We start from the raw sequence: 10,848 nt of genomic DNA on the forward strand, positions 1-10,848 counted from the left end.
CATCAGTTTTTTGTATTGACTCTGACTGAGACGAGAGGCTTTAATTTTTTTTTTTTTTTCTCCCTTCTTCTTCTTCTTCTATTGGGGTGGGTGGGATTTATATACGTTAAAGTTTAGTAATAAGTAAATCAATTAATTAAGTATAGAGGGTGGCCTGGAATTTATATAAGCATTGCTTCTGCCAGGTCTCCCCCGCAGTGATAATTACATTGTAAATAAGATTGTTCTTGTGATGACTGTATGTATACTTCAACATTTTGATGCTTCTGTACTATCTTCTACGTATTTTTTGTATGATCATCTTGCCGAAATAAAGAGAGAATACTAAATTTTGATTAATTTTACCTCTCCTGTTTAGATAAACCGGATTGAGGAACCCTCACCGATACTGTTGATGAAAGCACAGAAGAACGATGTAGAGATACTTGGCATGCGTAGTGCTCACGTAAGTTTGAGGAGGGGGTGGGGGGGGGGCTCTTGCACTGGGTTTTGAAAGCATGAGTAGTCAGTTATGGCTATGCAGCTTTTACAAGAGTTTTCACCTTTACGTTCATTGAGCAAGGAAACATCTCCTCGTGTATAAGGTTTGTGATCTGGTTAGATTAGACTTTACGCTCACCAAAATGTGAAGAAGGGGAACGAAAGAAAAGAAAAGGGCAATTGTTAGGCTTTTGTAAACATATTTCCGACACTTTACTGATAAGAGTTCTGCTTACGCTCTGTATTAAAAAAGATTGATTTAACAGACGTTTTTGGCCATAAAAGTACCTAACAGAATTGGTGATCTTTGGTGGGAGGGGATTGGGGGAGGGGGAGAGATGTGTACTGTGACATGTGATATCCATGTGATACTCAGGAAATCATAACCAAGCTAAAGTACTGATGTTGCAGGGATTTTCGAAAGCCATTGGTATTTCTTTCAAGACTGGCGGAAATTACAAATTTATTAAAAATACCAGATTAATAGTTTGAGAGGTAACATTCAGAGGCTTTATTTGTCCGTTCAGGAGAACCAATAGAATTGCTGAACAGTCGGCCCGACTATGTGGAACTTATTGCTCTTTAATTCATGTCTCTGATTTCATTATTTTTATAAATATTTATATTTCATTAGATGAGTCACTAAATTTATACCGATTATCCTTGAGTTATTCTCATATTTATGTCAACCGATTCCCATTGTGTTACTCTCGTAACTAAATGACTGATTCTACTTGTTTTATTCTTGTGACTAAATAAACTGATTTTCCTTGAGTTATTCTAGTAATTATGTGACTTAATATGTGTTATTTTTACCTGCAGTTGAAAGATTCAGTGGCTCTCTGCAACCTCTTTGGGTGGCTTCAAGAGAAAATGGACAACATGGCGGTAAGAGGGATTACTGTTATTGTTTGTCATCATTCTACTGCCAGAACAATAGTCCATTGTTGCTGCATGTGAAAGCACTGGAGTCAATCATTGTTTGTCAGTCTACTGCCAGAACAATAGTCCATTGTTACTGCGTGTGAAAGACTGGAGTCAATCATTGTTTGTCATAATTCTACTGCCAGAACAATAGTCCATTGTTACTGCGTGTGAAAGTGGAGTCAATCATTTTCATCTTTGTCTATCAGTCTACTGGTAGAACAATAGTCCATTGTTGCTGCATGTGAAAACACTGGAGTACAATCTTTGTCATCATTGTTTGTCAGTCTACTGCTAGAACAATAGTCCATTGTTACTGCATAAAAAAGCACTGGAGTCAATCTTTGTCATCATTGTTTGTCGGTCTTCGGCTAGAACAATAGTCCATTGTTACTGCATGTGAATGCACTGGATTCAATCATTGTTTGTGAGTCTACTGATAGAACAATAATGCATTGTTACTGCATGTGAAAACACTGGAGTCAATCATATTCAATGTTTGTTAGTCTACTTCTAGAACAATCGTCCATTGCTACTGCATGTGAAAGCACTGGAATTTATCATTGTCATCATTGTTTGTCAGTCTACTGATAGAACAATAGTCCATTGTTACTGCTTCGTTACAACCATGTGGGTATGTTGGTACTCTGATGTTTGCGTCTACGTTAAGCCCAGAAGACTGTATATAAGGATACCCAGAAAATATATGTAGGATAATAGTTAAAACAGAAATGAGAGAATTTCATCGGAAAGTATGAGGAGAAAGTTGTGGTTTGTAAGTTTAACAGAATTACATTTATAGCAAGGTCAAGAAAAAAGAAAAAAATTGACATCAGCAAAACATCAAAACACACAGATTCTGTTACAATCCCCTTAATAAACACAGGCAGACTTTATCCAGTTGGCTGGATGAGGGAAAATACCCAAGGACTTTTAGATTTTATCGACAAAGCTCTCATCCAATCACTTTTCAAGTCCTGTGCTTTGCATCCTCACCTACCTGTCTCCCCACAACTGATGCACTCTCCCTAACAAGCTGTGCAAACTCAATAGAGTGAATTGATGACCTAAATGGTGTTTGAGAAAATTACTGGGTCACTAAATATAAGTTTTTGTTTTCATTTATAGCGCGACATAAGGGACCGTGGCAATATAGAATACCTGAGCGAACTCAGTGTTGCGGAAGAAGCCGAAAAAATCCGAAAAAGGTAAGGATTGCATTTGTCCACAGGAAAATTTGTTTTATGAACTTCCAGCATTTGTAATTTGCATAGTCAGTCTGATCAAATTCTTTCTTTTTGGTCCAGATCAAACCTGTGAGGATTCAAATATTTTATTTCAGATGATAAATGTTTCAGCGGACAGAGTTTGTGTCATTTGTCAGTGAGTAAAGATCATGGTTCTCACATGGCCTGGAAAATTCCTGTCTGGAAATAGTAGGGAAAGTGAAATCCAAGTTGAGTTGGTCTTGAAAGTCCCATGAGGTTTGTAAGTTTAGTCAGGAAACGTGTGCAAGTCCTCATTTCGAAACACTTTCTCGTTATATCATATAAGACTTACGCTTTACGTCATAAGTCTACCAGTAAATGAATAATGGAAAACTCGCCTGAGAAATTCTAGACAAGTTTTGAGATGATAAAGTTATTGCTACAGCATGTCATGTTTGGGGTTTGTGGCTCTTTGAATTTCCCCCTCATTTTACAGCAAGGGTTACAGCTGTTAGGATTTGTATAAGTAGCCTAACATAATGTCATTTTAGGTCTGTAGAAATTGTAAAACCATAAGATGTGTTTTAGTCATGAAAATGGCTGGAATCTCATTTATTCAAAGGCATGTGAATCATGAAAGATGCTGCCCTAATGTCCTGCAGTGTTCATAGATTTGTGGTCATTAACATAATATAGTCAAGTATGTCCCCTCCTGCCCCACCCCCCCCCCCCCCACCCCCACCTCTTCCTCCCACACACCTTTCCCTTTACCCTTAACTTGTCTCGCTACTTTCCCAGTGAAAACTAACATAGTAATTTAGTCGTGCCATGTATCACATTAATTAATGTTAATGGTTCGTTAATTTAATATAAGATATCTTAATAGCGAGAAGCAAACAATGGATGTGGCTAAAAAGGGCAACAAGAGTATCATGCAGGAAATGTTCAGTGAAGTTGTGACCTTTATTTTCTTGTTGGTATTTCTTTCTTTTTGTCAACAGCTTGTGGGGTGAGGTTTATCACGGACCAAGCTTTGCTACAATTTCAGCCTTTGGGGAACATTCAGCTCTTCTTCATTATGAGTGAGTCAACTAATAAGGATAATGTTTGACTATATTTCCTTGTTTCTCTCTTAGATTGGGAGGGTTAATTGGAAAACTTTAGTAAACTAATGGTGCTTATATTTTTAACACCATACAGAGTGAGGGGTGGTGAAGGTGGGCAGTGGGGGTGGGGAGGGGGAAGGGGAGGGCAGGGAAGGAAGAGAAAAGTCACTGACTTCCATCGCAATTAATATGTAGAAATGTCGTCTACTCTGCATGAAGGCTTAAACAAGCTTCATTGGACAAGTTAATTTTTTTTTATTTGGCCATAGCTATAATTTGTGTTAAAGAGATTTTCACTCTGGTAAAATGTTTCGGCTGGTTCTTGCCAATTGACGACATTGCAACTTGTTCTTCTGTGTTGCAGGGTTACCGAGGAAACAGATATTCCTATTCATTATGATGGCATGTTTCTCTTTGACTCTGGTGCTCAATACAAGTAAGTTTTGGTCATTAATATTTCAAACAGTCACTTACTTCCCCCCTCTGTCCCTGACTTGCCTACTAAAAAGAATAAGAATAAAATAAGAAGAAAGATGAATTGTTATTTCAAACAAAAGCAATGGAAATTGAGCTTTACTTTAGTAACAAGTGAAAGGATGTGAAGAAATTGGTGGTTCAGTTAGTTTGGGGGATTAACCTTCGGGGAAAATTTTTAATCTGTCCCTCCCACCATCAGATTTCTGTTCGGACAACGAAAGTCAGCTTTAGAGGTCATCGGGCGGATGACTAGTTGCTGACAACAAATTCAGATTGAACTGTAACCAACACCCCCAAATAATTTAATGATAAACTGGTTTCACCTTCCTTCACATTTGAGATACTGATATAAATCGACAGTAGTGTTGTAAGGATTATGATCCACCCAAAGGGAAGTTATACTGGCCCTATGTTCTATCTCACCAAACCTACACATCTCTCCTACAGGGTATATATTGGCTGTTACACAACCAAATTTGCTATTTGGACAACCAAACAGTACAAGCTGGATTGTCTTAGGAAAAAATGCAAAATCCTTAAAAATTTATCCTGACTATGATGTTGTTTGCATAATTATGTAATTTCTACTAAATGCAACACTGTCAGCATGTGTCTGTGTGGCAAGAGACTTGAACAGTGTACCCATCATGAGCATAACCATTCTTAAGCATTAAAAATAATACTTAATACATAGTTAGCACACTCATTGTAAGCACACTCATTGTAAGCATACCCATTTTAAGCATACTCATTGTAAGTATGTCCGTTGTAAGCATACACATGTTATATACATTGTTAGCATACCCATTGTTAGCATCCCCATTGTAAGCATACATAAGTAATATACATTGTTAGCATACCCATTGTAAGCATACCCATACAAGATACATTGTTAGCATACCCATTGTAAGCATACCCATTGTAAGCATACTCATTGTAAGCATGTCCATTGTAAGCAAGTCCATCGTAAGCATACTCATTGTTAGCATACCCATTGTAAGCATACACATGTAATATACATTATTAGCATACCCATTGTAAGCATACCCATACAAGATACATTGATAGCATACCCATTGTAAGCATACCCATTTTAAGCATACCCTTTGTGAGCCTGTCCATTGTAAGCATACTCATTGTATGCATACCACATGTAACGTTATTTTCATTACATTTTCCTCATACTGAAAACTGGTAATTATTCCAATTTTTTAAGACAGTAATTACAGTTTGATGATTGTCTATGCTTTTTTAATCATCTTTAGTATCTGTTGTTTCGTTTCAGGGAAGGTACAACAGATATCACTAGGAGTTTTTATTTCGGTGACCGTCCACCAGAGAAGATAAAGGTACGATTATACTTGCTTTTTGTTCTTTTTGATCTACATGTTACCAGACCATGGGAAACCTGGCAAAGTTTCATGAATTTTGGTTTTTACCACTTTCTTTTCCTTGAGTTGCCAGGGACTTTATGAGCTAATATTGCATCAGTCATTGCAAATTTTGTTTTGTCTGTTGCAATTTCTACATGGTTATGTCATGGTTGTACATGGTTATGTCATGGTTGTACATGGTTATGTCATGGTTGTACATGGTTATGTCATGGTTGTACATGGTAATGTCATAGTTGAACACGGTTATGTCATGGCTAAGCTTTGTGACCATTTTAGCTAGCTATGTTTGGTGTCATTCTCTAGTCCTTTGTACAAGTAGCTTTTGTTAGTAGCTTACTTTAAAGTTACCAAACCTGCCTTTCTGTTTACAACTTGATTTTTCATAATCAGAATATTTTTATAAAAATAGGATAGCTACTGTAAATATGATGAAATGATAAAATTGGCAGTAATTTCCATCCAGTTGAATGAATCTTTTTTTTTCTTTTTCAGAATGCGTACACCCTAGCTCTTATGGGTCATCTTGACCTCATGATGGCCAAGTTCCGTTCCCAGGTATACGGTAAGTACTCTCCATCTTGGAGAAGTTACTGGATTACAGTTTTAAAAACAGCGCCTGTTAGAGCATGATTTTCTTCTGTGCTAATGATAATATCTTCATTCTTTACAAAGGGACAGAACTTTTGAAATTAATTGTAACACAGTGTACCATATTTGTATCTGTAGAAAGGAGGACAAGTTATCATGGTCTGGGGGAGGGGGGAAGGGGAGGGGTGGGGGATCTCTGTTGAAGGTTCTCCCTCCACTTCCTGGGGTAAAAAAAATGATTTTGAAGGGTACCTTTATCAAAAAAATGGTACCAGATTTGAAGTTAAAGTGCTGAATTTCAATGTAAGATGAGAATGGTTAAAGGGTTGTAACTATTGACAATTCACCTTTCTGATAGTCAAATCATCTTTAAAGAAACTTGATATACTTTATTCAAGACTTGTTTGTTAGTAGTAACTAAAAATCTGGACACTTTCTAATAATTTGTGTGAATCCACTTGTATGCATGGATGAGAATAGAATTGCACGTACCCCGTGGGAACTGCACACGTATGATAAGCCCCCATGGGAACAGAAGTTTCTCACTGTGATCATATGACCGTAGGCTTTGTATCAGTGTTAACAATGTAAGATGACTTGGGCTGACTGAATAGGTCATAAAGTTACACTACTGATCCTACAAAATATTAACTTTGACTGCTTCATTTACAATCTCTATCTATGGTACCATCATGTCCCTCCTTCCAGCCCTCGGATTTGAAAGCTCCCCGTGGTAGAAATAAGTTCATGTATTTAACTTTATTGTAAAACCAGGGGTATGTTTGCTTTTTTGTCTGTCTGTCTGTCTGTCTGTCTGTCTGTCTGTCTGTCTATCTGTATGTCTGTCTGTGAGGATGCGTGCTAATTTTCTGCATTAGACTTGGTTCCATAATTAACATAGTTGAATGAGAGTTTATGATAAAGTAATGTCTATTTTGTTTTTCATTCATTAAATGTTTACACCCCCCTCCCCCTTCAATTTCTGTATCGCTATTCCTTGTTTGTCAGGTCGTGAACTTGACGGCATCGCTAGGCAACCACTTTGGAGTAACGGCTTTGACTATAGGCACGTCACAGGCCACGGTGTAGGCCACTTTCTCTTTGCACAAGAAGGTAAAGTAAAAGGATGGATCATTATCTTATAATCTACTTTTTTTTTCAAAATTTTGACATTTTTTCAGCCGGACATTTCATCATGATATATTATAGTTTGACATATGGCTAGTAGTGTTACCATTACTATAGGGGGCCCTTGGGCCTAATGTTAACTAACACATAGTAGGACACTGTTACCTTAAAAAAAAATTGTGTGTTGCATAATTTATATCAGAACATCAACTTTAAAAAACAAACAAACATACATTTACTTTGTTTGTCTTGCCTATCTGTCCCCTCAAAACCTCAGCACTCCACTAGCCTAAAAGTGAGCTGGTATTCGTTCTAATAATGTACACCCTCAAGAACCAATCCCCCACCAGTGTTGATGAGTTCACTTCTCATCCCACCACTCCAAAGTTGCCTCGAACATTTTCTCTCTCCCTGCGGAAAATGATCTGTGTGAAAATTTATAGGATGGATAGTATTCTAAATCCCTCTTGGTGTTTTATTGAGGAATTGGATCAGCCCGTTTAGGGTATCTTTTTCGATGTAGGGGGTGTATTAGGGAGAGATTAGGTTCCCACCCTTTTCCGGTTTTCCAAGAACATGATTGAGGTACGTAGACCGATTCTACTCCCACAGCAAGTGTACCCATTAAAACCAAGCCTACTCTTTGCACGTAAGATTCGGGCTGAAGTCCTCTTCATAGTTCTAGTGCTACGGATAATCGGCAGCTCTTCATAGCTTTTGGATACAAAGATACACATCATAGAGTTAGTGTAGTTTAGGGGGGGAGGAGGGGGAGGGGGCAGAGGGGGGATTGGAATGTGGTAGTGATGAAACCCAAACGGGATCCTTCAAATTGTATTGTAATGCACAGAGCTAGGTTGTATACAATTGCATTTTACGTCCAACATTCTTAATTAAAAAAAATCAAATTGTTGCAGTTTTTTTCTTGTTTTTATTGTTAGTTACGTCATGCTTTGTATCAAATTTGTTCTTCCTCTTTATTTTGATTCACCTCACAAGTTTTTTTTTTTCTGTCTTTCCTTCCAGGTCCGGCGAGGATAGGTCTTGGGTACTTTGAAGCTGAGCAGCCCATAGTGGAAGGAATGTTCTTTACTAATGGTATGAATGATAGAAAATATTTTATTATATTTTAACTTATCATCCAACACCAATTATCCACATCCCCTGCTCGCAAATTGTCCTAGGAAATATTCTTGTCCGTGATGGATACATGTGAAGAAAATGCATTCTTTCTGAAAAATATATACCTTTATATTTATGCCTAACTGGTGATTATAATAAGGTGCATTGACACAAAAGACCTTTTTTTCTCTCTATCTTTCTTGTCTTATTTATGTATTCATTTTCTGGTTTGGGGGTGGGGGAGGGGTGAGGTACGGTGGGGAAGGGGGTTTTAACATGGTTAATTGACATACAGCTACTGTTAATTTGGGATGAATACGGCATTACCTGGTGTTTGTATTACGTGTGTATCGTAGCCTAACACATATGCTATGTGAAAAGTAGGAGGCTAGGTTTAAGACATGTTATACTCCGATTGAAATGGTCACTGTTCTGGCTTTAAATAAGTTGCTATAGCTTGCCAAACTTTGTGTGTATGGGAAAACTTGGTAATCTCTAATATTTAGTTTAATTTTCATTTTTTGCTAGAGAATATGCTTAGAGAATATTACATACAAGAATTTTACTTAAAATGTTGTCAAAGTTTTAATTTTAATGTTTACCTTCCATTTCTCAGAGCCAGGATTTTACGATGACGAAGAGGAGGGGGAAGAGTTTGGACTTAGGATTGAGAATGTGATGTACGTGAAAAGATCCCAGACAGAGGTGAGTATTTATACGGTAGTGTCCGGTATCCTGTTTAAAATTTATACATTAACAAAACTGTGAAATGACCACTAGTTGAGACCAAACGTGATAAATACCTTTTGACTATAACTGGGGCATTTTTAATAACTGGGGCATTTTAAGTTGATTAGATAATATAAAACTCTATGAGAATTATTCCCTTTAAACATGTCATAAGAAAATGCTCAGCTTACAATTTTATTTAAATTTAAAAGCTTGACTGGCATCACATGGGTGCGACATAAACTTATTTCCTGCAAGATATTAATTTTGCTTTTACAGTTTTTGCCAGTTTTATGCATGACACTTAATATGGCTTATGATGTCAATAAACAAAACTTCAGTGATATAGGCATGGAAAATCTTAGTGTACGTTCCACCCCCCCCTTCCCCTTCCATATTGTTCACTTCCATACCCCCACCAAGAAAGTTAGCTGAAGATATGGCCTGTTGGTTAGTTCAGTGTTCAAATTGGCAGACAAGAAAAAGAGATTTACCACAGTCTTTGTAAAGTGTTTAAAGATAACACCAGAATAGCTTGAACTTGAAAAGTAGTCAGCAAAATGTGGACACTCTCTGCTATTTCTTGTCTATAATGTATGCCACCACTATCCCATTGCCTTCAAAATCTCTCCCCCCAACACCCCACCAGTCACCTCCCCCCCCCCCCCCCCGCTATTATCCCTCATAGAAAGTTTGAAACTTGGAGAATTTTCAGGTTCATAACTCGACAGTCAAAACAAAAAAATTGATCTGTTTTATCCAGGAAATTTCAAATCTGTGATCAATGGATTGAATTGCATGGCTTAATAGTTGATTCCATGATTTCTTCCCTTTCTATAGTACTCATTCAGCACTTACAATTACCTGGAGTTTGAGCCTGTGTCCTTCATACCATTCGAGCCACGTCTGATCGACTTCTCTCTCTTCAGCCGTAAACAGGTAAGATAATGACAAACGGTGCAAATCAAATGTGGCTGTAATACTGCTGTAATCCTGTTGTAATACTGCTGAAGCAGGGGGGGGGGCACGGGTGGAGGGGTGATGGCACCTCTTCCCCTCCCGTTGCCGTCACTTACTCATGAATTGTGCCAATAACATAGACAGCACAAGAGCAAACTCCATTTTGCAACCCAGAGATTTGAAGAAACAATAAATATAAGCTATGTGCCTACTGTATATCAATATCAGTAGCTTAGGTGTATCCATATCTAGGGCTTTCACGTTATTCCCCTTAGAACGGGAGGCCCTCGTTCAATTCCCACCGGAGTTGTGGAATGGTTCTCTTTACTGTTTAAGAGATTTTGTTGTTGTTGTCAATTGCCAACGTACCTTTAATATGATATAACATTCAGCTTGTCCTTGGTACTTTCTTTCAAAGCTGTCAAATATTTTCTGGTTCAGTACATTACTTGGACTCTGACAAGAAGTTGAGCAAAGAACAACAAAACCGCACAAAACAAACAAACCAAGAAATGAATTCTGTTGGAAACGAGGATTTGATTGTGATATTCACGAAAATATAACCTGCGCTGCACCGATAACGTTGAATCGATAATTTTATTTGCTCATTCAGTATTTGCAATCCTGGGAAAATCTGAACCTTGAAATTTTGATCTCAAATGTCTTCACTTGAAGATGGTCGTCGTATCTTGCAACTGTCTTTTTACTTCTTTATTTCACCTTGTCTCTCAG

General features: G+C 37.6%; 1 protein-coding gene across 1 annotated transcript in view; it reads left to right on the forward strand.

The window, feature by feature from the left end:
* Window positions 1–10,848, forward strand: part of LOC139962545 (xaa-Pro aminopeptidase 1-like) — a 39,818-nt gene that overhangs the window by 24,201 nt on the left and 4,769 nt on the right. The window contains exons 12-22 of the mRNA XM_071962634.1: window positions 359–445; window positions 1,303–1,368; window positions 2,533–2,612; window positions 3,614–3,694; window positions 4,083–4,154; window positions 5,481–5,544; window positions 6,082–6,151; window positions 7,186–7,290; window positions 8,332–8,403; window positions 9,044–9,132; window positions 9,997–10,095. Coding sequence (XP_071818735.1) covers window positions 359–445; window positions 1,303–1,368; window positions 2,533–2,612; window positions 3,614–3,694; window positions 4,083–4,154; window positions 5,481–5,544; window positions 6,082–6,151; window positions 7,186–7,290; window positions 8,332–8,403; window positions 9,044–9,132; window positions 9,997–10,095 — 885 coding nt within the window. The remainder of the gene's footprint in view (window positions 1–358; window positions 446–1,302; window positions 1,369–2,532; window positions 2,613–3,613; window positions 3,695–4,082; window positions 4,155–5,480; window positions 5,545–6,081; window positions 6,152–7,185; window positions 7,291–8,331; window positions 8,404–9,043; window positions 9,133–9,996; window positions 10,096–10,848) is intronic.

The sequence above is a fragment of the Apostichopus japonicus genome, chromosome 21 (assembly GCF_037975245.1).
Source record: "Apostichopus japonicus isolate 1M-3 chromosome 21, ASM3797524v1, whole genome shotgun sequence".
Classification (NCBI taxonomy): Eukaryota; Metazoa; Echinodermata; class Holothuroidea; order Aspidochirotida; family Stichopodidae; genus Apostichopus; species Apostichopus japonicus.